The 26,009-nt window shown below is 41.1% G+C and overlaps 4 protein-coding genes across 7 annotated transcripts in view; 1 reads left to right on the plus strand and 3 right to left on the minus strand.

Moving 5' to 3' along the window:
* Window positions 1-1,846, minus strand: part of LOC136430421 (uncharacterized) — a 29,854-nt gene extending 28,008 nt beyond the window's left edge. The window contains exon 1 of the mRNA XM_066421015.1: window positions 1,455-1,846. Within this exon, the coding sequence (XP_066277112.1) occupies window positions 1,455-1,501 (47 nt within the window). The 5' untranslated portion in view covers window positions 1,502-1,846. The remainder of the gene's footprint in view (window positions 1-1,454) is intronic.
* A 1,000-nt stretch (window positions 1,847-2,846) lies between these two features.
* On the minus strand, window positions 2,847-9,140 carry LOC136430424 (N-acetyl-D-glucosamine kinase-like). 4 transcript variants are annotated; one of them, XM_066421024.1, is made up of 11 exons: window positions 8,992-9,060; window positions 8,341-8,395; window positions 7,992-8,076; window positions 7,675-7,773; window positions 7,325-7,466; window positions 6,736-6,846; window positions 6,356-6,468; window positions 5,988-6,075; window positions 5,559-5,659; window positions 4,750-4,828; window positions 2,847-4,539 (listed from the first exon to the last, which is right to left on the minus strand). In XM_066421024.1, the coding sequence occupies exons 3-11, from the start codon at window positions 8,055-8,057 to the stop codon at window positions 4,355-4,357; spliced, it is 984 nt and encodes a 327-aa protein (XP_066277121.1). In that variant the 5' UTR covers window positions 8,058-8,076; window positions 8,341-8,395; window positions 8,992-9,060; the 3' UTR covers window positions 2,847-4,354. The 4 variants fall into 4 exon arrangements, 3 of the variants coding, with proteins under 3 accessions (XP_066277121.1, XP_066277120.1, XP_066277119.1); XR_010754895.1 differs by lacking the exon at window positions 8,341-8,395 and adding an exon at window positions 5,222-5,322 and having other exon boundaries at window positions 4,495-4,539; window positions 8,992-9,140; XM_066421023.1 differs by lacking the exons at window positions 5,559-5,659; window positions 8,341-8,395 and adding an exon at window positions 5,222-5,322 and having other exon boundaries at window positions 8,992-9,140.
* Window positions 9,141-9,240: 100 nt separating this feature from the next.
* Window positions 9,241-12,959, plus strand: LOC136430422 (vacuolar protein-sorting-associated protein 36-like). Its single transcript, XM_066421016.1, has 5 exons — window positions 9,241-9,636; window positions 10,045-10,190; window positions 10,869-11,078; window positions 11,421-11,587; window positions 11,873-12,959. The coding sequence occupies exons 1-5, from the start codon at window positions 9,317-9,319 to the stop codon at window positions 12,203-12,205; spliced, it is 1,176 nt and encodes a 391-aa protein (XP_066277113.1). The 5' UTR covers window positions 9,241-9,316; the 3' UTR covers window positions 12,206-12,959.
* A 67-nt stretch (window positions 12,960-13,026) lies between these two features.
* LOC136430428 (protein mono-ADP-ribosyltransferase TIPARP-like) lies at window positions 13,027-24,914 on the minus strand. Its single transcript, XM_066421029.1, has 6 exons — window positions 24,407-24,914; window positions 21,316-21,508; window positions 15,999-16,263; window positions 15,392-15,583; window positions 14,891-15,109; window positions 13,027-14,375 (listed from the first exon to the last, which is right to left on the minus strand). The coding sequence occupies exons 3-6, from the start codon at window positions 16,241-16,243 to the stop codon at window positions 14,258-14,260; spliced, it is 774 nt and encodes a 257-aa protein (XP_066277126.1). The 5' UTR covers window positions 16,244-16,263; window positions 21,316-21,508; window positions 24,407-24,914; the 3' UTR covers window positions 13,027-14,257.
* Between the last annotated feature and the right edge of the window lie 1,095 nt (window positions 24,915-26,009).

Raw genomic sequence — 26,009 nt, forward strand, 5'->3', positions numbered from 1 at the left:
CATGTTTGCTTTTCTTATCTATGAACAAATGTTGATACACACGTTCTGACTTCATCGTGCCTGTATTCTGTCGTTTGCAGTATGATATCTGCACGTTAGCATCCATTACCGACGTGTTTACAGCCAAAGTTCAGTGTGTGGGACATGCCGAGCCAAATCGTGCCATATCTCCGACATGTGTAATGTACATTTAGGTTAAACAAACTTGTATTCGTGCAGCGTTTTCGTGGTGACTCTAGCCACCAACAAGGATTTGTTTTCTTATTTTCACAAAGTTAAGTGTTTATCCTATGATTCGAGTGGTTTATACATTCTCGGCTAGATCCATGAAACGTATTCAAACGAATGTCTGTACATGTCAGTATGTAAGGTTGTAGCCTAACGGTTGATAACATTCTAAAGATTAATGTAGAACGCACTGCCCAACTCAAGTGGCTGATAACACGCGGACTGGTCACTGATATAAGTGATGTTTTACACCGTTAATGAATGACTGTATTGTTAGCTGGGTTTGCCATTGCTCATGTTGACGAACAATTTACACTAGCTGTCTTCGCTGTAGCATGACGGAGTTTTCTGATATCTGTGCATTTTCTTCGGAAGGCAAAGGACTTGATTAAAAGTTTCCATTGGACTATCGCTGTGTAGGAAGCCATTCGAGTTCTATAAATAAAAAAAATTAGACAGTGTCTTATATACTACATCTGCCTATCCACAGTTTTACCCAGGGGGTTCAAGTTGTTCAAGAGTTGTTAGCTGGTGTGTTACGCCGACTGGCGGTTAAACCGGCTATATAGATACAGATACAGACTACTACTGCCGGTTGAAACGACTGTTTAATGTTCAAGAGTAGATATATATGAATAACTTTGTATTCCGCCTCTACAATCAATCTTTGTTTCTAACTATGCGCAGAATTCTGACAAGAATGCAACCTGTATCGGATGACTTTATAGACCAGAGACTCCGAAGTAGTCGCACAAGACCGACCACATTAACATAGCTGTGGGATTACTTTTATGACCTCAGTTTCATGTCGCCGATGTTTGACAACGACACTATCATCATAGATCCATTCCCTCGCTACACATTAATGTTTTCGTCTAATCATCTTACTCAATTTTGAACAAAAATGAACAATTAGAAACAGCAGACAAAATGCTCATTCAATACGAGAACGGAAACACATACTTCAGCAGGTGTTTATGTATGCATGGACATGTTCTTGTAATAGTTCCGACACCAGTACTTGACGCAGTGTAAATCAACGTGTAAGATAAGATTCTCAACGCCGTTACAAGTACACAGGCTTCCTGTTGCTATCTGCACACAAACATGACATGTTGTGCCGTATGCCGCAGTCAACACGTTTGGGACCTGTGTATTTGTGGTCTAACCGGTGTCGCTCTAATGACTACTGTACCTTGTGATAGAGAGAACGATAGAATACTAACCTGCAACGTAACAGCAAATCCACAATCCGCCCTTGCTCGGACAACATGGCATGAAGCCGTTTTGTAGGACGACACAGCGCCTAACTCCAGCAATCACTGCCCCTTCGCTAGCTACCAGTCAATGACTCCCGTCTAACATGTCTAACATGTACATGTTAATGTGCGTGTATGGCAACCCTTGCCTATGGCACATCCGGGGTATGTGTGCTGTCGACGCGCATGGACGCGGGTTCCAAACAAACTGACCCTTTCACTTCAAACACCGCTGAGCTGTTTCCAAAACTTCTGGTCGTCATAGACACGGACCAAGCCGAGCCACTGTTTGAGGAGAAACAGTTTTGACTTTCAGATATCGCGCCCCAAGCATATTGGGTGGCCCTGTTGCCATGGTAACGACCGACAGGTGGTTGCAGACACTCCCATGGCCTCCAGGCATGACGTAAAATGGCTGGAATCCTTCTAAGTCGCCGTTAATTAGAAACACTTCCTTAGGCTTTGTACACAAATCTGACAGCTCGAAAAGTGTTTTATATTCAAAGAAACAACAACAAACAACATAATTGTGACGAAAGATACAGTATTGATTCAAATGTTACTAACAGTGTGACATCACCGCATCACCCTTTGCGTGAATACGCTAGTCTGCAACGTAACACCTCACAACTTTCTAAGCAGTATGTCAGTTGTTCTAAAGAAGACCACATGGGTACCAGTGGTAAAATCCGTTACTCGGCATTCTGTTGTGTTAAAAACGAAGCGAAGTTGACGACATAAATTCAAAACCGCACCTTTGAACAAGCCTTTAGTTAAGACTCCATAGAGACAAAAAGACTACGTAATGCGCACTGTAGCAAAAACCATGTGAACAATTGGGTCAAGCATTACGTATTTATTATGTGCACTGTTTTAGCATCACAGAGGAGTCTAGGGTTTCCACTGGTACAAAGGTCATTGTGTTTTGGGGTGAAAGTGGTGTCAACATGAATCTGACCACATGGGTCATCTATGTTTCAATGACTATGTATAAGTGGTATTTCTGAGTCATCGGTGCGTGATATTGGTAAACACTATTGATGTCTAACGGCCACATAATAAAGAATTGTGAGCCATCTGTACTAGTTTAATGGGGAAAATGGCACACGATCTTCAAGGAGAGAAAAACGTCAATGCTGACAGAAAAAAAAACTGCAGGCTATGATTTTTTTTCACATTTTCCCCTCATTATTCTTGCCGTAATTTCTTCTCTAAGCTTTCTTGAGGAACTCATGATCATTATTTTTTACATTGTCATATGCAGAATGTTTCTGTATTTTCATAAAAGCGCCCGAGATCTTGTTGCTAATTTGCCCTTACCGATCAAATTGAAAAGATGAAGTGACCACAAGCATGATATGCCGTTCTTCACCAACATTTACTACCCAACAACATTAGATCAATCAATCATCAGGCATATTTTCTTCACAATAAACATCTCTGCACAATTATAATTTCATATTATCTGTCATCACCTCCATAAGGTGTGCCTTCATAATCTTTTTTTTGCACATAATAATTTGGAGACGTATTTCCACAATTAGCGATAGTTAAGTGATAGTTTAACACAAGTGGTATCGTATTGGTCCCACAGACAATAATTCTAATATTCTTGCTTGCAAGGTCCCATTAAATTGTCAGGCAAAACCGCCTGCACTCATGTTGTGAGAAGATTACAGCTTTCTATGGCGCCATTGCTACAGAAATCAAATCTATATAACATCTGTTTAAAAAACACACTCTGTATGCCTTTTGCAGAGCAAGACTTATCTTTGACATTGGTTCCTGATTGTTGGCTTGGTAGAACACTGTCAAAACAAGGTAAATTTTGTCTTTAAGACGGGGAATTGTTGTCAGTCTTTTTAACACACTTGTATCTCAAGCCAGTGTTTCTTACTTTGACCAAGGATATTATATAGGATTCTATATAATGTCCTTGCTTTGACCATCAAAGATTCTATGACAACAGTGTCATACTCCATCAACAAAAATCAACTTGAAATGTTAATTGTCAGTATGCTATAAGTGGTCTACCATTTGCATTGAATTGGCAACAGAGGAAAAAGTAGATTTGCAGTGATCATGAGAGACAGGCACAATAACTAAACCTTATACATCGACTTCTTGCATCACTAAAAGTTTACAATATTCAAATGATTTAACAATTTAGAGTTTGTGTGGCTCATGTGACATAAACATGTAATTGGTTACAAACTAAGGGTTCGACAAACAAAAATTGTTCAATGACATGTTGCATATCACTGTTAAATCTACAGAAAGCTGCTGAGAATCTGAATCGCATCAGTGGCAAACTGCCACACAATGCAGCATGCCCATTCTTCAGAGTGAAGGAGAAGCTGCAGTAGTTTTGGCCAGGCCACACTGACTGTGTAGTGGGTTTGTCTCATGACTTTCAGAAAGCTATTTCATAACACCTCTGTGCAGAGCAGCTTGGAAAGGGCCACAAGCAGAAAAGCATTGCAAGTGTGCATCGCTTTTTCAGTAATCATTTTTGGGCTGGTATTGAGAATGCCTGGCATCCTCAATAACAAAGATAATCATTGTTCTTCTGAGGGTTATCTATCTATGCAGCTACATTTGTGACATATAATAAGAAAGAATGCATATCATAAATACTAGTAAAGGTAAAAAAGATATTCTGATTGCACAGACAGTGCAAAGGAAATGTATGCAACATCTTACAACATCTCTCATTGTTTACAGGATTTCATTACCACAGTGCATCAGAAAGTTTTTTAAAGCATATGGAAGCCAAGTGCATGTAAGAGGAGCCCACCGGTACCATACCAGTCTGTGATGCTTTAGCTCTGCGAATTTCCTGCCAAAATGTCTACCTACATTCAGTATCAGGAGAATGTGTGAGAAAAGAAGACAGTGGCATTGTCGGCATATTTCACGGGAAGTTTCATCCCAACGCTGCGTGCTCCAAGATTGGCCGCTCCGATGGCACAGGACTGCTTCAGCTCTAGCAGCGTGATGGTCTTGATGGTGACGTCTCTGTCATTACGAGGTAACATGCCTCTGAGGAAACCTGGGAATCAATGGCAAAATAGAAATTAAAGAATAATATAGCAATAAGAATTCTGTTGAATGAATGTTGAAGAGCAGAAAAAATGTAGAAAAGTCTTGTGTGGAAGTGGGAAAAAGCTGCCTGGTGTGACACCTAAAGATAGAATACAGTACTAGTAACCTGAACCAATAAAATGATTGCCATCCATGGTCTAGCCTACATGAGTATTACCTTCTCTGAGCACGTCCCAGCTTTTCCACACAGATCCAACACACACCACCTGCAGTCCTCCCTCTCCCTCTAGGAGGCTCTGTTGAACAGATGACACATGAGGGTGATGTGTACATGTACAATATCAAAAACACTCACCTTTGGATGGTGGTGCAACCAGTACTATGCCAAAAGATTTATCATCATGCCCAACAAGTAAGATATTTACATGGGAATTATAATATTCTACTCCTGGGAAATAAAACTACACTTGGCTTATCTTTATGAGAAACTCAGTTTTGACCGCACAGTGCTTAAATCTGAACATGATTATATGCCTTGAATCACAAGGAAAAGAACCATAGATATATTGAAGAAGTAAACATCAGTGAGACCAAGGAGGTTATATATAACCTCCTTGGTGAGACACAACACATAAGACACAAGATACAACACATGATAAGACGAGCAGAGTTGAGCCAGGGAGACCTACTTTGTCAACCTTAGGGGCCAAGGCAAGAATGTGTCTGCCAAGCATCTCCCCTGCCATGTGGAACAAAGCCAAACATAGGGGGTCCTGGAAATCTTGAGCTCCTACAGGTCAAAGGTTATAGTAGGTCATAAGTGTACAGGACAAAGGTCAAGGAACTAGGACAGAGGTCAAGGGTTAGTCACAACTGGTCATTCATTCTGACTTGTCCTGTACACTGACACACAGAAGTATATCTCCTTTCTGATGACACAGATCTGAAAGAGGTCAGAGGTGACAGCTCAGCGTTAACAGATCAGAGGTAACAGGGGTTAAGATGTCTCACTAACTATGGTTGTACCTTGTCAATGTTTGAAGAGAGAGCACAGATATGCTTGCCCAACATCTCGCCAGCCTGAGTGAAAATTATTTGGCACAGTTTGTCTCCTTTCTCGTTGGCACCTGTTGGTTAAAATGTACATGTCTGATGATCAAGTCATCTACTACATTGCCATGTGTAATATGTTTGAAGAGAAGACCAAAAAAGATGAGGGGAGGAAGGCTGCTTACCCCAACAGTAATGAATAATTTCATGTTTAGTAAAACTCAACTGTCCATTGGCTGAACAACAAAACATTCTATGTAGTCATGTGTTTGCTATTTAGAGAGCATACATGATTACTATACATTTACAATACTTAACGTTAAGAGTAATTTGATTTTATAAGAAAGATCTTCAGCACAAAGACATTTCAAGACTGTACAACAGAAATCCTGGAGAGATTCTCACCTTGAGCCACCAGCTTACAGAAGCCGGCAAACTTGGACTTGTCAAAGTTGCGATACAGGTGGTCCAACAAACCAATACGGTCATTCACCTGGTGGTAGATACAAATGATATGGGTTTATCTATCACATGCAAATACATGTATTTCAATTCACAAATTTATGTTGCAGTCTAGTTTAGAAGGTAAAATTTGAAACAAAGGACATGTGGACTGGAAACCATGAAACTTCTCATCAAATGACATGCATGCCAACATTTTTAATAACCACATATTGAGGTTCAGAATTCCAATTAGTAGATTTCTATGCTGAAATTCAAATGTCTGATATTGCAGACTAAAAGAAGGATTGCTGTATATAACTGATACAAACCTTAAAGTACTCAAACATGGCCAGTTTGAGGTAGCTCGTGTCAGAAGGGGGTTCGTGGAAGTTATCGTCAAAATCAAACACATACTTGACTGCCTTCTGTGCTATCCAATATGCTGCAGGGAACAGGACACACAATGGCATGTTATACTGTCAAACAGGCAGCACTCGCAGAGCATAACTTTCCACCTAGGCAGCATACATTTCCTAATACAATAATAATAATGATGATGATAACAATCTACACTGAATGTTCATGCCCAGAAAAAAAACACATACGACCACACATTGTCAAATGGGTGTAGAGTATTAAAGCCTGGAACACTAACATACATATACGAAAAAACAAACTGTCAAAGAAGGAGTGAGGAGTGCAGTCTTACCTCCCCCCTCGTCCCCCATCATGTGCCCCCACCCCCCACAGCCGTACGTCTCCCCATCTGGGTTGATGAGTTGACAGTTGGACCCAGTCCCTGCAATAAGCACCATGCCCCCTGCATACAGTACAGTAAGTTGCATATACACCATTAATCATCGTGTAATCTGTTGTACTTCTATGAACTTGTTATATTTATTGAGCCTGCTCTACATCTGTAATGTCTTTTTGTATGCAGGGACACCTAAAAAAACAGGTCACCTACATGCACCTGAGTTGTGCTCTACTGATAAAACAAATAAAGTCAATTGAACAAACATAGCTGTACTGTGATGGCTGTACAGTGGAACTTAGCAAGCCAACATTCACGTCACCAATGTGATTAACACATGTGTTGGTTTGATTTTAACAAAGACTTTTTTCTCCAACTAGTGGATCCATGCTTGGCTAACACTAAAGTTAGACAGACTGGATATGCTTCACTTTTCATATATGACAAGCTAATATCAATACTACCTCAAAAAGACATACAGAATGGGAGATATGATGATTCTTTTCTTTTTTCTTCAATGACGAAAAATAGTTCCCAGCCTTACCAGACTCGCAGGCAGTGGCGATGGCCCCAAACGTGTCTGTACACATCTTGTAGTTCTCGCTGACGGTGGGAAACTTGGTTTTCATGCCGTCAATCACCTGCTTCTGCCCCTCCTCCTTCTCCCCTCCACTCAGGGACAGGCCCTGGGAACGGTGAAGGATTTTACAACATACTGTAAATTCATTCACTTTTGCAATGGTTTCATTTCACGGTAGGAGGTCTTCATGATGTTTTAAACTTGCAGTTGAAACAATTCTGTAATACAGTGCTCATAGTCACAAGATGTTACAAGGGAGACATGTTCATGGTGTCATAAATTTGTAGTCTTTGAAGGGAGTCTGGAAATCTCACCAGAGCCTTGAGAGGCTTGTCCTCAGGAATGCCTGCCTGTTTCTTGGCATCGACCACCATGTCGTTGATGGTTGTCACACACTGGTCCACACCTATCAGCTGAAACATGTGTACAGAGAGATTCAACCATTATCAACTCAAGTGAGACCAATTAAAGTGTCCAAATTGGCAGGAACACAACAGTACAAACAGATGTGGCAGAAATAGAATTATGTTGTAGAGTTGGATGTTGTCTGGTGCATACGTACATACTTGTAGCTGTTTCTATGTACCTTGCTCTAACATCTGCCATTGACAAACAGTATCTGGTGCCTTACCCAGTGGTTGGTGCTTGGTCCCTCACTCCATGCCATGATCTTACCCTCTGAGGACATGATCACCATCTTAGAGTGGGTGGCACCACTGGAATGATGGGGGTACCATGTTAAAATATATCACCCATGATATCTTACAAATGCAGTGGCACACAAAATACATATTGGGAACATCTTAAAACCTCATGGGGATGTCCAAAAACATTTCTAATTAACTAGAACGGTAGATTCACTGCCAACAATAATGAAAAAATGAAACTGGCAATGCAATCAACAAAAATCTTTTAAAAAAGAATGGAAAGCTGTTTTCGCTTTGGTTCTTTTAACGTTTTCATTTTAGAGTGCAACATACTTCTGCTGGATGGCTGACCCACATTGTTTACTTGGCACCTGCAGTGCAAGTGGACCTAGTAAATCATGATGGAACAAAGAGGAGGAACAAAGATTCAAGAAGACATTATACTTTAGTGGCAATAAAATACACATGACATAGTCATACGTCATATGCTAACATAGTCTTCGGGACATATTAAACACGATTGAAAGAGTTTTCAAAGACTTGTCACTTGAAACAAAGTCACAGTTTATGGCCAAGAACAGAATAACAAACATCAAGCCATAAAAAGAACTTAACAGCACTTTCACATACCGATAGAGAAGAAAGCAGAACACGTACTAGTACTAGTACACTATTAATCAAATGTATTGTTCTTCTGGCCTTTACCATTTGACAATTTGCAAATGATCGACATTCATGACGGCGAGTTATCTCCTCCCTAGAATCCCTAACAACCTTCTGGGCTTAAGGGTCACGCCTCCCTAGAGGCCCTTAGCCTGTCTTCATCTTATGATTTTTAACAGTCACATGCAATTTAATTCCTCAAAACAGAAAATTGTTTAAAATGCAAATGGACCATCCATTCTGCATATTACGTACGGTTGACCTCGAGTTGATGCAATATCTCTTGGTGATCAGAAAACGGGGAAAATGTAGAAAACTCACCCTTCGATACCGCCGAAATATTCTACTTCCGCCATGTTGTCTATCAGATCACCTGCTCGCGACCAATCTTAGGGATCTTCCACTAATGGACCAACGATGTCATGAGGATGCAAATGTGCCAACAATTAATGAGTCTTCCCGATCTTATAAATATGTGTAGTCGATATACCCTAAAGGTTCATAGAGTACTCCTTAAAAGAGATACACTGAAGAGATACTACGAAAAATTTGATATCCTTTGACCAATAATGGTCTTTCCCGTAGGTCAAAGAGTGAACAAAGATGGCGACCGAGGAATAAATTTTTGCGAAATTTAACCTCCAAAATGGACCGATTTGTGTGGACAAACGGGCTGCTGGAGCCGCACGAGGACCTGAAGGCCCAGCAGCACGGGATAAAGATTTACGACGGGGAAGACAGGACGCCGTTTGAGTACGGAACCCTGATTTTGACCAGTCATCGTCTGATCTGGCGAGACCACAAGAGGTCGGACTCTGTCCTCGCCCTCCCCCTGTCCCAGATAGTTTACCTGGAGGAGACGGAGTCTGGACTGGGTAAGAGCGCGAAGATCGTGGTGCATTTGAACCCCGCCCCGCCCAACAGACCCCCGGGACCGGTGGCGTCCAGTCAGAATTCATATATCAGGTGCGGCATACTCTGTCATCACATTGTTCTGTGGGTGTGGTAATTACATGTAGTTGAATCATTCTTCAACTGTTATTATTCTAGCCGCGGCGACAGTTGGAGGGCTTCACTTGCTTGCAGTCTTAATCTTATACATAGGGCTAATGCATACGACTGCAAGCAAGAGAAGCCCTGCAACAGCTAACGTTATTGTTATTCATTCTTTATGTAGGTTTACTGTAGTACGGTCGTTACGTTGATGAAGGTTAGACACTGTACGTTATTCCTGGAGAGCATCCATAGCTATTCAAGTTTCTATGTTTGAATATGTTTTTGTTTATTTTGTAACCATGACTTCGCCAGCACTGAAAAATCAGTTTTGTTGTAAGTAATTAACTTTTAATATTATATAACATGTGTCTGTTCCAGATTATCCTTCAAAGATGCTGGTGAGACAGAGTTCCACCGCAGGTTTACTGAGGAGTTGGCCCGCCGCTCCTGGGAGATGACGCAGACACAGCCAGCACAACAACAACAGACTGCACAGGCTGGGCCGACAGGCGCCAGGAGGGCAGGTCTGTACATGTGGGGATGGGCAGGTGCAGATTTAGATCTAGAGCAGGGCTGTCTCCAGCTTTAAACTGTTATCCATCCCACTCAGTATTTTGATGCCCAAAAGCATGGAATTTTCATGTGATGGAGTTAAAGTTTTGTCCCTCTACAAGGATGAATGTGGTGAAATTTTTGTGCGTCCACTGTTCAGTTAATCCTGTGAGCTGACACCAGTTTTTCCATGGGCAAATTTCCTCCCCAGGATGGATGGACAGGTCCTAGAGACAGGCCTGGTATACAGGCTGGACATGTCAATATGCCCAGAAACAGAATTGGCAGAATAGAAAATGGATTGGGATTCTATGCATGTAATTGCTGGCAGAACATTACACTCAACATGAAGTATAGAATGATTTAATTACTGTTGGTCTTTAGAAGTGACATGAAAGCACAGCTGTAATACAGTAGTGCCTTTTTCAAGCACACCAGACTAAAGGTCTTACTCTTACTCTAGAAGGACAATCATCATCATCATTGCCACAAAGGAAAATGTAGGTGATGAAATGGCAGCAGAATGGATCATCTCAATATCATGAACCTGTTTATGATAGTACTAGAGGAAAAATTAGGAAACAGATGACATCTATTGAACATTATACTGGTTAATAATCATGAGATTATCTCTACTTGTTGTTCAACAGGAATTGTTGGAATTGAGCGCAAGTTGGAGCAGAAGAGAAAAGAGACCGACCAAACCATCAGTGTGGCCTTCGAGGACCTGAGTAACCTGATGGAGAAGGCCAAGGACATGGTCGGCCTGTCTAAGACCATCGCTCAGAAGATTCAGGACAAGCAAGGAGCAATCTCAGAGGACGAGACTGTTCAGTTTAAGTCATATCTACTCAGCTTAGGTACACTTCTCTACAATGTTGTTGGATCAATAAGATTTTTGCCTTTCTGAATCAATAGTGCATGTAGTATCCTTGTTTCTCAATGGCAAGGGAAAAGCTGGGGCCTTACAGTTACAACACAACACAACACAGTACAGCACAACACAGCATAGTGCAACACAATGCAAGCTTGCTCTAGATTTGAAAAGCATAGAGTGGAACTGTAACTGTTTGGGGAGTTAGAAAAATGTTTATAAAGAGATCTCAATATTGGGAGATAGACAAATTTCAAAATTCTCTATCAGTCTATGCTTTTGACATTTTTTCATAATATTTATCAATTGATCATCGCTTGCTGCACAGGTATCCCCAATCCAGTCACCAGGGAGACACATGGGTCAGGCACCAACTACCACATGCAGCTCGCCAAGGAGCTGTCACAGGTACTGCAGCAGCCCCTGCAGGAGTGTGGGGGCATGATGTCACTAGCTGATGTGTACTGTCGAGTCAACAGGGCCAGGGGGATGGAGGTTAGTTCATATCCTGTTTCCTTAGCCTTGCATTACTCTAAACACAAACGTGCGTCTGTTACCCATGGTAAATTTTTTTCTTTCATGTTAAGTATGATGAATTTGCTGTGTTATAAGAATGGTTACATTCCAAAAATTTGCTTTCAGCAACTCTGACAGTGGAAATTATTTTGAGTGGTATATGAGCACAGTTTGTTGGAATGTACATCACTAGCCATAAACTAATCTATTGTTCTGTTGTGTAAATGTCAATGATTCCAACAAATATTGGACTCTATTTTACAGCTTCTATCTCCAGATGACCTTCTAAATGCCTGTAAACTGCTGGAGGCTCTGAAGCTTCCCATTCGACTGCGAGAGTTTGACTCCGGTGTTGTCGTTGTCCAACTGGTATCCCACTCGGAAGAAGAAGTTGTCCGCGAGACGTCTCGTTTGGTAGAGGAGTCAGGTTCTCTGACAGCAGAGGAGCTGTCTAGAGTCGCCAGCTTTTCTGTGATGTTAGCAAAAGAAAAACTCTTGACAACAGAGAAGAAAGGCCTGCTGTGTAGAGATGACACGGTGGAGGGTCTACGCTTCTACCCCAATCTTTTTATGACAAAACCAGTAATTGAAGCTTAGATACACTGTAATGTTGGTCCTTAATAAAGTTTACTCCTTGCAATGATCAGTGATGGTGATAGCCCCATGGCAATAACTTTAGACAGGCCTGGAAGTCATGAACATAATTATTGTCATTGTCATGAAATTGAACAGGGTGCTATGTACATTTTGTATGTGGTGAAATATTGAATGATTGATATTGAAAAATGAGCTAAACTGGCATCAGATCTAGCATTCTTAAAGGATCTACTGTATAAAATCAGGATTGTATGGCCACAGAGCAGAATTTGAATTGCAGATTATGAATTTTGAGCATATATGTTGCTGTAATTTGTCTTAGAGGATGAACCTCCTTTTATTAGTGGTCATTGGCATATGGAGATGCATGTCCCTTATATCAGGCAGAAATTTAGTTGCACTTTCACTTGTGATTGAGTTAAGTATTTTTCCAATGTGCCGGTGTATTCCCAAAATATACTAGTTACCAGGACCCAATAATGAACTGACAGACAAAGATGGTCTTGAGATCATGTCAACTACAGCTAAAACCTATCTATCCATGGTGGGGATATGGCTGAAATTTGTAGTCCATTGTATAGTGCTGAAACAGTTTAGATCATGCATTTGTCGTCAAGGGTTAAAATGACATGCTTGCCAACATTACTTATCTAGTGACATCTGTGGGGGAAATGTGTTCGTCATGTACATACATCAAACAGGACTTATTATGTACCTTGATTGTTTAGCGAAACAAAGAATATTACTAAATGTACAGCATGCAATAGCTGTAATTTTTACTGGGTATGTTGGCAGTCAAGGTATATGTCATAGGCGCTGAATCCTTTTCAATTGCTTTATTGTTAAGAACAATACATGTACACTCACTCACTCACACACACACATACATACACATGTTTGACTATTGTCACTGCACAATAAAAAGTGCTTGTCCAAAGGTTTGATCAAAACTATACTGATGGTGACATGAAACTACACTATCAGCAATACTACATTGGTCTATGTGACTGCCTCGGACTGGTATATGGAGACTTTCAGTGCCTGTTTTTGTTTAGAGCATCCTATCAAATAGAGACATCAGATGCATGTAACATCTTTGTCGTTACTCACACATAACATAACATAAGACTTGAAAAACAACAAGCTGCATGTAGTTTGATGATGCAGACAGTGACAACAAGATGTACAATCAAGCAAAAATACTAGCAACTTTATACCTAATGTGATAACTTCGACTACTGGTAACAGCTAAAGTGGCTTTGAAACCAAGATGAATTTGGCAAAAGTACACATAGGCTTTGTAAAAGCCAATGTCAATGTCATTGTAAATGAGATTCATACAAAAATGAATTGTAGTGTTGTAATGAATAGTGAACATATCCTACAGAAATGGAACACCTAGCATGATTTTAGTCTGCACATTTTCCTTGCTAACATTTAATTTTGAGTAATCCCTGCAAACATGGTGCATCCTAGCTAAACTATTGAAGGCATTCATGGAATTCTAAATACTAACATCTCTAAGCGACGGGTACTTCTGTTGTGTCTACATAAAACCTGCCTATTAATAAGCAAGATAGTGTCTACACAACACAGTGCTTGTTAAATTAACTATCCAGGATCTGTTTAGATTACTACTGATAAAACGGCAGTGGTTTGATAAACTATCCAGGAACTACTGGTGAGAAACATTTTAGCAAAAAGCTAGATGTCGGAATAAATAATCCCGTGCATGAACACCTATCATCATCAGATCACCATTAACTTTCTGTGGCAACACATGTTGAGGAGAAGATGAGAATGCTGATATAGTTTACAAACATTAAAAATGATTCTTAGTTATATAACAATCATTTCTTACTACTAACAATCAATATTTAGTACTCAAGTACAATGCATGGCAAGTTACTAAACTATTCTGAACAATAAGACTAAAAACCTACGCTGCCCTATGTAGAGAACAGGGACTACATTATGACTAGTATGTCAACACTCCACACATAAAAGTGTCTGATGTGTTGGCAGTGAGATGACCAGATGTCGTTCGGCTAACTACATGACTACGCAGGAAGCTGTGTCTTTTCTCCTCCGACTGTGCCGCGCTCTTTTCTTGGCGTCCTTGTCCCACTTCTTCATGGCCTGCATCACTTCTTGTTGAACAGACAACTGCCTGTAGTGGAACCAAACGTTGAGAAGTTGAGAACACAGTCAGCAACAAGAAATGAAAGATCTCATACATGACATATTTGGTGCATTTTCGTCAATTTTTTGTTTTATTCTTTATTTTGAATTATTTATTATATTTTGGTTTTCTAATTTTAATTCTGTCTATGCATTTTCCTAACAGCCTGTGGGACGAACTTTGGAACCGGGCTTAGCCAACCTCCCCATTTTGTCAGTCTCTAGTTACACCATGCTCCATCTTCTGCCTCATATCCTGTCACTAGCTCTACAATGGTCAAATAGATACGGACATACACCAAGACAAACAAACACACATACCGAAAAAAAACATCCGTTATCACGAAGGTAACAAGTTACATTGTACTTAAACTTCACTCATCCATACGTATCTTGCAGTTCTCATGATTTTTAAGACAAAGAAGTCTCCATGATCAGATGTAACCTTATTCATCCTCCATTACGAATTTACTTCACACACCTGTAGGGTGATTCGTTCCCTACCTGTGTATGCAGTCAGGAGCTCTGTAGACGATGACGTATGAGGGGTAGGACTGGTACTGGTCCCACGTGACGAAGACGTGCGGGTTGTGCGCCTGGTCTATCGCAGAGTCGCCGTGTGTGAGGTGGTGGCCCCTCAGGATGACGGGAAGCCCAGGTTTGAGCGGCCTGGGTTCGCCCACCGTCCAGTACCCCAACATGACGTGCGACAGGATCATGTACCTGGTGCAGCGACGGGATGATTATTTGGCATTAAGGTGTTATGGTGTTCGATATCTTTCACTTCGTATTCCAACGAAGGAAATTTATACAGCAAAGTAATCTTCAATTAAGTACATGTTAGCGTTTTGGGTTACAGAACGTGTTATATAATAGGGAAACCATAACGTGTTCAGTCTACATAATTTTTCTGAAGAAAAAACAACAGAATCTGAGAAAAACGAGACGGAAACATTGAGAAAAGGTCCGAATTTACATTGTAACGTAAAAACATATGTATGTTACCTGAGCCCATCTGCGTCCTCCTCCGTGTAGCAGTGACTCCTGATGGCTGTCCAGGCGAAGTACGCGCCCTTCCCGTACGGGATCACACTAGACTTACAGATCCCGTCCACACAGTCAGGCGTTGTGCCGTGGAACGCCTGGACTTCGTTGATACAGTCAGGTGACAAGCGTTCTGACAGGGCGGCTTTCTTACTGTAGGTGCACGTACAGAATATATCAGGCATATGCCAACAGAAAGAGACTGTGGATTTTTTTCACCCTCTCCTTGGTATTACAGTGATTGCTATAGGAAAAATGATCAAACTTTTTCATCGCTATCGGAAAAAGGCCACGTGTTTCGTGTGAATTTCTACTGCAAGAAACCGTCCAGGGAGGAGGAAAGATATGCAACGAAAAGATGGGAGGACAATATTAGCGAATTGACAGGCAAGAGCGCATGGCAATGAGTGAAACACTAAGAAGAACAGGAAACCGAGACCGGTGGAGAAAACTGGTTGCCAGGTCTTCTGTTGTACCCCAACGGCCAAATAGTTGTTCAAGGGATGGATGGGATGATATGAGGCTAGCTTTATAGGCAGCTGAAAACGTGATGAAAACAAAAACTCACCTTTGATATCTGGCTAGAAGATTCGGGTTCTCCACTTTGTCGATTCTCTGCATCACGGCCCCCTCCGAGGCCATGGAGGCCATGAACATGGACTCTACCGTCTTGTACTCGCCGGCGGTGGGCTGCAGGGAGACCCGCACGTACGGCTGGGTGGAGCCCGGCACCACCAGGTCAGGGGACCACTGCCACGAGTCCAGGCAGCGGCAGGACGACGACGTGACGTCACCGGTCCTCTGGAGCACCATCTCTGTCAGTCAGGCAAAATCTGCAGACAGACAACATGCTAGGTTAAGCATGGTAGTAAGTCAATAACATGTTAACATTAACTTCATATATCTTCAGAAAGGTACACTTACTTAATGATCAGTATGTAAATACATGTCCTTAAAACGCATTGCAAGGGGAACTTTTCCTTAAGTAATTTCCTATTTATTCTGGAGATGCTAGTTAGTTAGTTAGTTATACAGTTGATTGCGGTTATGGTTTTAGAAAACCAGCCGTGCGTTGCTAGTGAAGTCCGACAAATTTTACATACTGGGCCAACCCCCTAAATGCATGGTTCGTTGCACACCCTAGGACAACCCCTTGACACGGAGTACATATGCAATGAGAATTAATAAACAACAGCCATACTGTAGCATTCGTATCATTAGCTTGACTAAGTTATCACTTAATACTTTGTGACTAAATCAGATTTTAATTGTATAGGAGAAAAAACGTTATTGATACAATCTGATCTATACTACCGTATTATTTTCTATTATTAGTACAAAACTTTCTCATTACAGCTTAGAAGGCTGAACAAGGTTTTGTTAGCATTGTTGGTGTGATTCAGTGCGACATGTTTTTGTATTGTTACAGTTTACTATGACAAAGTTCAAACAATGAAGTTACTGTTATCTCTTGATGTGTAGCCTACGTCAAGACCACATAACAGCCTGAAGAATTTCTGCTCCATGGAACCCACGTCATGATGCTGACGTCTGTTCCACAGTCCGTGCGTACATAGTCTTTGTTCACGTCTAATCAAGCCTTAACTATGGGGACAAAAATAAGTGAAGAGTTCACAGCAAGACTTTACTTGTAGCCCATTAGGCAACAAGCCCCGGGCATCCTGACTGCGGCGGCCATGTTCTTTCCCAGAAGTCAACGGGAAACATTTTGGAAACAATAATACAAACTCACTATCTGTTTGTTTTCATGAATTTTAAGCATCCTTCATTGTTTAATTTCATGTTATCTACTTTATCTTGAATTGTCTTTATTATGTTTGGTAGGGATCTGCCTTCTGGTGGTACCATGGTACAAGCTATTGTATCAGCTGGCGTGTGTTATATTCATTCATTTGTTTGTTTGTTTGTTTGTTTGTATTATATCTACGTTTTGACGTTGAATAAGACACAACAATCACGATCGATGCGTTACGAGAAAAATGGTTATTAAGACGTACTTGGCAGTTGGCTATTTTACTAAAGGGAGATACACGGTGCACTGATCTCGATCAGGGATGAGGCAGAGAGAGCCAGCCGTAAGAAGTCGCGGCCACTAATAGCCTCCGACCGAAACATCTGCTTGGGGAATAGCTCAAAGCTGCTCACCTTTCTTTCCGCTTGTTCAGCCTATAAATGAATTCAATTACAGTCTAGAATGAGATAATTCTCACTATGTACAAATAGTTGAATACATCAAAGAATGCATAGACTTTAGAACCAGTAGTGTAAATGATACGTTTAACTCAATATGTTGTTTTATCTTATATTTACGTTAATTCATGTATATCCTCTTGTTTGTGTGTATATACGTTAGTTGTTGTAGACACGAAAGTTGCCGTGCTTTTGTGTCAATGAAGATTGCATGTACCAAACTCGTCGTCACCGTCCGGTGACATCCCTGACATGGAACACAATAGGTTCTGTCATCCAGAACAAACCTTAACCTTCAGGCGACATGGATCACAGATAAGCGACCGAGGCCATTCCAGGACAGCTCCGCGGAAGTTTAATATCACTGTCCTTGGCATGTGTATGTTTCCTATGTCTCTACCCCATGTACATTTCCCAAGTGCATGCACGTATCCGTCGCAAATCCTTATTTTTGGATCTGAGGTTCCGGATCTCAGTGTTCCCAAGTTCGGATATGTTGCGGATTCCTTTTCGGATCCGCCTGCATCCACCAAACATACAAAAAAATCACTGTGCGTATCTGTCAGGATCCGAGGCCATTTCGTGCAATAGGCTTCGAGCATGGACTTGCAAATAAACTTTCTTTTCTCAATATTTGGAATTGTTTAAAACGTAGGTTCCATATTAACAGGAGGACAGATGGTGTATTGCTGTTAAGAATTCTAACATTCCTGTTTAATAGGATGACATTTGCAGGCAGCGCACATTCAATTGTTGCCTACACCCTAATCATCTGTCAGCTGATGCCAATCAGTCTGAACACAGCGGTCCTGAGGGAGTCAGGGTTAGATGACACGTCCTTCTGTTTCCGAAATGTTATTCCGTGATCGCGCATAGGGCATGGCTGAAAGTCAACGATGAAAAATTGGCTCAGAGATAATGAAAGATTAATGTTTGTTCTAGGTTATAGAGAACCTATTGTGTTTCATGCCAGGTTTCCATTGTTCGATATAACAAAGCCGACAGGTAACATCTGTATACGTAGACCGGTGAAAGTAATGATCTCACGGACAGGGACTAAAAACAACAGGGATGTTTGTCAATGACGCCCTGGCAAAATATTCGTCTGAGAAAAAATGTCGGCGGAAAGTCCATTTACAGGAAAATTTTAGATATGTCAATAGTCTGATACTGAAAAGGTAGTCATGTTTTGATAGGAGGTAAAAACCCCAAAGCGTAGATTGTATTCCATAGCAGTTCTTAAAATAGTAACTTGTTCCACTTGTCACCATTGTTGACTTGCTCTATCTGTATACTTTTTCTATGTTTTGTTGCAATCAGCCTTCGGACAAGAACTTGCAAATAAAGCCTAGCTTGTACCCTACGTCGGTGTATGATAAGGTTAGTGCTCTAACGTCCGGAGTTTACCTCACACCAGTGGTCCCTGTCCTTTGATCTGGCCTTGGTCAGGGTTACACCGTCCATCATGCGGGATTTACTAAACAAACTATGGAATTCTAGCATACACATCACCACTGGTATGGAAACATTTAGCGAAAGGTTACCAAAACATCTTGCTAATAAACATAAAGGTAGGAAAATTAGATACTCTTATCCGCATGCAGATTCATAAAGATTTATGAAGAGCTGAGTACTTGCTCTCCATATGTTGGATGCACTTGGTTTGCTTATGCTACGGTCCCAAGCGGGGCCCGGCCGGGTAGCTCGTGGGAACGAAAAATATGATATAAAAGACAACAAAAGACACAAAAACGTAGAAAATTACTCCTAACAATATATTGTGTATCTTATTGATATGCATTTTTTATTTTTCATTTTCGCAAAACGAAGCATTACCAAGATGTGGGCGGCGTGTTTAACACTGTACGCTGGCTCTTTTATTCTTATTGATTTGCAGGGGGACATACATGTATGCCCTAAGACTACCATATCTAATTACAAGTGCAGCCACAGATCATTTATATTTCTGCCCCCTGTGGCATGAAAAGAGGAAGCGCCACGCGTCAAGACGCGCCTCATCATTTTGATCAAACCATGTACGTTCACGTCACTACAGGGTTCAAAGTTGCTCAGTGTTCTCAGACGGGCGCCATCTGAATGATATTTCGGCGCACTCCTATTGTCATTGCCACCATAGTGGACCGTCTAGACTTGTAGTAATGCAATAAAAATTTATCATGCTCGTCCTTGTCATAGCTATGCAATTACATTATGCATAACGCGACTCGGAAGATTCTAAGAAAAATACCAGCACAGGGATGGATTGAGATGTCATTAGAGTCTAAATGTATGTTGATTGTCGAAAGCTGAGATCACCGACATTAACCCTGCTTCGTGACTCGTTTTGGTGCGATAACATCCGTAATGCAACGTGTAGTTATCTGCTGACACTGTCTACTTTTCCGGAATGCAATGTGCATGTCCCTTATATTACCGATATCTACAGTCTAGATAGATGACTTCAGGCTTCTGCCTGTGACCCTTAGGTTCAGGACATGTCTGTATTACCAAGCAACGTCAACACAAACGAAATAATAAGCAGTGTGTGCATGAGGCGGGCGATATACCAGTACCCGAGGCGCAGTCTCCTTTAACATGTTTTATGTTGTTACATACGATAGATAATTTCTCGACTTACAAATATGATATCGCATGGCCACTATTTATAAACTTCAATAAACTTCATTGTCATATATCGCGTGACAATGGCTAACAGCTTTTCTCTGATCCGCGTCGCCAATATGGCTCAGGCTCATTGTGAAAGCGTTATCCTCCATAATTCTTCGCATGCCACACTCAGCTAGGCCTACAATATTAATGCCATCTCACAAACCTAACAATAGAGCATATGGTGCATATAGCGACAAGCTGGTGTACAACTTAGATATGAGTCTTTATATATATTAATGCGTTTGATGCGCAAAGCATACGTAAAATATTCACACTGGGCTGATTGTATTACGCAGCAAAGAACCGTCGGACAAAATTCCAGCACAGTTATTTTTATAAAACAATATCAGAACATTCAAGTTAAAAACAAACGTTGAAAAACATGATGAGAAAGTAACATGTGTATAAAGGTAACCGGTGGCGTAACCGGGCCAAGTACAGGGACTCTAAACAAAGGACAGATAGGACATATTCTACTCAGGCACTTTGGAGTATATACTATATTGAAAACAATAAAGACATAAACCAAAATCTTGACAGAGAAAAAAAAGAAGAAAGAAACGGGTGTTGAACTTGGCGGTTATTCTAATTGTAGCCTTAATGAATACAATTCTGGTTATATAATTAGCTGATTACAAACGTTTGCAGCAAAAGTTGGCCAATCACAAAATAGTACTGTATTTACCACTGAGCACCTCTTAAACGCTTGTGTTATTTTATCCACAAATAACTAGGTACAGCAACCCGACCCTTATGACTGACAGGCCCTCATTGATGGTCACCGGTAACCATATGGGATAGCTTACTAATACTATGTTCACCTTTCTTCGGAATTACATGGCACCTTCATAACATATCTAGTTTATAGCTGGGACACGACGGTTTATAATTCCTGAAGTTGACCTTGTCGATGCTTAACGTAAACAAAGAGCATCGTCAGATAGATATACCGCGTTGTCACCTATATGGATAGTTGACTATAAGACAATAAGGACAATGTTTACCTGTATGATACGAAGTAGTAACCTTGCGGTTGAAGCTGTTACTTCTGTTTGTTGAGCCAGACGGTTTCCAGACGTTATAAGACGAGGACGTGCCGTCTCAGCTTCCTTGTAGCATGTCTGCCTCGATTCCCGGTGAGTGAAGATGAGCTTGTATGTCCCGCGGCGACGTGTGATGAGTCACCAGCCGTCCGTCCTGTGCACAGACAAAACTTGTCATGCGGGCTTACCGCTGGGACAGCTCACACGGCACCACAATGGGGGCACCGTCTGCTCATTGTTCTCCTGGCTGATTTTCCATCAAATTTACGAGATAAGTTGGACCCATTTAGACATGAAGTATACAAACATTACCGCTGCCACGTACAGTTATCTAGCTTCAACAGATACAGTAAGAATGCTTTTTATCAGCTTGTTTCATCGTTAGTTACTTTCAGAACCAAGAAACTAAAGTGTTTATGAATCTAAAGGCATCTGAGTAAGTTTCAGGTTTCTATTAGTTCCCTTTCAAGTTTTTGAGCATGTAAATCTTAAGAATGATATCAAAAAGTAAAGCACTGAAATTGATTGTCATTCACGGTAAAAAGAACACCCCCTGCTGAGTGATACGTCCTTGACACAGTGGATGATTTTGTAGCCTTTGTGGAATCTGTGCAGTTTGTCACCATACGAACTGTGTATATTCACTCCCGATTATAACAGTCCTGCCTGAGTTTCGTGCAATTGTTATGTGATTTGGCTGAAGACTGTACTGTGCCTGTTCTGTATGTGTGCCACTGACCTCTATGAAAAGCAACTTTTAGGCCGAATGTGAGTTTTCAAGGATAAGCAAAGGCACATCAACAACAACAACGTCTGCTGTCGTCCTTGGTGTCGTAGCATGTCCATCAATGAATTTGATTAATTGAATGCACGATTACATAACTCAACACCAGTTACGTTATATGCCCTGACACCATATCTACGTACTTAGGCCAATATATATGTAGCGCTTTACAAAAGAGAGAATGTATTGTAACAGACAGAAACGCTTAACCTACATTATGTCAGTACGTCATTTACGTCCATATTCTTGTAGTTATAGTTATAGTTTTTTTACAATAGGCTAGTTTAGTTTATTATTTATTGTATTGATTGCTTTGACAATGTTGCCATACGATTGTTCCATGTACGATTGTCAAGCAATAAAGTTCATTCATTCATTCATTTATTCATTCTTTCATTCATTCATTCATTCATTTATTTATATGATAGAGTGTGGGCCATGTCTGTTAGTCAAAACCAGGGCACAGCTTTATCAACAAACAATAACTAAACCCTACTCGACTGATCGCCTACTATGATAAACATTGTTGGTGAAAACATCAGCGCCTTTTAAATTCTAAATCCTCCTTTAATCGATGGTTTTATTTCAAAATTGTATGTTGGATGAGTAATATCTCCCTTCACACTAACGTCCCTGTCTTTGTTCTGGTTGTAAGACCGGGGCGCAGCTGTTGCTAGACTGTTTCATCAGCTAGTCCGATGATGAAGCCATCGCTAATATCACCTGGCGTCACGTCTGAAATATTAATAACGGTTGAAGCTCCACACAAAGGAAACGTTTGATCCAGGTTTTCATTCGCCCTCCACGGGGAATTCTGTAAAAGGGGGAATGTTCGCGATGGTTTTATGTCGCGTTTTTCACTGCGAACTTAAAACCACCGCAAACATTTCCTCGTTTACGGTAAAACCCTGCATGGCAGTTTCAACCGCGAACACTCCGTGTTCTCCCTACCGCGAAATTAAATCCCCGCGAACCTTTACCCTTTTACAGTACTGTACAGGCTAGGTGACCTGGAGTCATTATGCACGCGTCGTGCAGGGCCTTGCTGATAAAAACTAGCCTCGTAGCTTCTTACCTTGCCCGGGGTATCTTCAGTCTTCACGTTTGATTTATTGTCTAACAAAATGTTAGGCAAACATACATATACTTTCAGCATGTGCTCCCTTCCTAATCCCTCCACTGTCCCTCGGTTTTTAAGTGAGGTCATGGATATATCATAATAAACAGAGAATTTGCCTCATGTAGGATTATCCTTTGACATTTTGTTGTTTTTTCGGTTCATCGATCATGAATGAATTTAGAACATGACAAACACTGCTATGTCCAGATCAAAACATACTTAAGGTGGAAACAGTTTAGTAAATATTGACAAAATGAATGATACACATATGTACAGCGTTCTACTTTGAATGGCGCTACCCTTAAATAAATATGTACAACTTATGCTTGTTTTTACATCTGATACTAAAAAGGCCACGGATGACAAAAATAACGATGTCACCTTGGGTACTAACTAGAGCACACAGCTGTGTGCCTCGACCTGTGTGAAACGAAAGGCAACCCAACCTTCGAGCGTTTAATTCAGCACCTAATTGTCCTAGATTAGATATCAGGATTCTGATGATAGGTGAATGACCGACAGTAAGTCTTCTAAATGTGGTTTTCCAACCCTACCAACGGAAATGTCAGTAACTTGACTGATAACATCAACCTATTTATCTAAACCTGTTTCCGTCAATATTTTAATCATCAGAAAAAAGCGAGAAGGAACTGAACCCATATGCTAGATTTTGTGCTCGTACAGGCTATCATCAAGTCTTGGGGCAAAAAATTTTATACAACAAAATCTGCAAATACTGATATCATCATATTGACCATGACTTAAGAAAAACACAAACTATTATGATTTTGCTAAGACTACTCATCACATCACCTAAGACCCTTTTCTATTATCAACTACGTGCTTAGAATCTACAGCACTTATTTTGTTTTAAAAATCTGTCCCAAATCTACTAGTAAATATTTACATGGTGACAGTATCCATGTTAATAACAGGTTGTTTCTTGTTGATGTGCGGTTTTACCGACATTGTTTGGGTCTCTTTCACACTACTCGGTAGTTAGGCACGGGATTCCGATGACGTGGTGTCGTTAAAAGGTGTTTTACTTGCCCACAGACAACCTCACCGTTTACCAGAATTTTCAGCGGAGATATCAATTGCTGTAATTCATTTTAGAAAATAGAGTTAACCATAGTAAAAGCTCTTACCTGTCGGCCGTGCACTAGCACTGCTCGCTGTTCCCGTGTTTGTGTTCAATCTAGCCGAGGTCAGCCTTCTCGTAGCCAGGTGTCCGAATAGTCCTCTCTCTCTATATATGTATAAAGTCACTGTTCCCGAAGATCTTACCAATAGAATCCTTTATCACGTACTGAATAATACATGCATGTTACCCGACGTGGCTGTCAACAATGATCGTATGCGTACGGAGTTTTAACTCACAAAACATCGCCATAACCCTGCGCCTGCCGGAATCAACCCGTAATTCCACCGATCGGACCAGTTTCGGAGGTTTCCCCCTGACCTTTCCAGGCGTTTGCACCGGGGCTGGGTGGTGAATACGTCAGCGCGGCCCGCCGGTGGGCACGATTATCCAGTCGGCCTTTTGTGTGGAGAAGACAATCACCCCGACCACAGGAACACTGCCGCCAGCTAGGGCTGTGGTTACAGTGCGCAGACGCGAGAGGCTGGCGTGACGTACGTAAGAAACCTGTAGGTCACAGACAGGCCTCTCTTTTCTTATACGAGGGAAGCTCGGGAGAGCGCCGAAGGCAGAGCGATGCTTTATCTACATGGCCCTGATGTTTGAAGATCTGTTGCAATGTATTCATTTCATGTTTCATTGACTTGGTTGCAGTAACGTTACATAAGGTACAGCCGGCTAGAGCCAGCACGTTCTGGCCAGTTCAGACAATGGTGACGAAATCCGCTTCCCCATTAGCCCTAGGCATTACAAGACTAGCCCTTACATACATCAGCGCGCACGGTCATTGACCTCAAAATGATCTAAGATCTACATACTGTTAAAAAATATTTAAAATCTTAAAATCAATTGAATGGCCAAGGCGTAGAACATTGCAACAGTGATATACAATGGAAGGAAGCGTTAATTAGAGGAAAATGCGACTGTTTAGCTAAGAAAATTAAATCACTTGCTTGTTCCTGAAGCTGGCATCTAACCACGTACAAAACATCCAGAATGTATATTCATAACCCATAGACTTGCACCATTCACCAACTAAGAAGAATCAAGAAGTTTGAAAGAGAGATGCTAGGCGGTACTACTCTCAAACACCTCTCTCCAAGTTCCTTGCTCTCTCTTAAGCGAATGCTAACTAATAACTAGAATGGCAACATTTTCGGGAAAATGCAGGATATTCCCCTCCCATTACCTACACCTCAAATATGACATCCTTAGCATTGACTGGAAGGGTATTATAAAGTTTCTGCATAAATTATGCAAACGTGGTATGCATTAGAATGATTTATGGTCAGGTGTGTCAGAGCGAACTCGTGCTCTGGGCACCAACTCATGGGCGACCCCGACGGACCTGCATAGCCGAAATTCACAACATAAAACAGCGTAACTAAAAGGCCGTCAAAAAAAAACAAGCTAAGAAACTAAAACGTAACTCATACATGCATAAAATATCATAACAAACTCAGTTCCTTGTTTACAAAAGTCAACAAAACTCATCAATAAAAGCTATCTATAGTAATCAAGAGGTAGCTAGAGGTCCACAGGCAGTGGTAACTCTGTTTTTCATTTCCCATTTAAAAAGAATGGGCAAATTGTTTTGATGTGAGGCGGGA

Source organism: Branchiostoma lanceolatum, chromosome 3 (genome assembly GCF_035083965.1).
Source record: "Branchiostoma lanceolatum isolate klBraLanc5 chromosome 3, klBraLanc5.hap2, whole genome shotgun sequence".
NCBI lineage: Eukaryota > Metazoa > Chordata > Leptocardii > Amphioxiformes > Branchiostomatidae > Branchiostoma > Branchiostoma lanceolatum.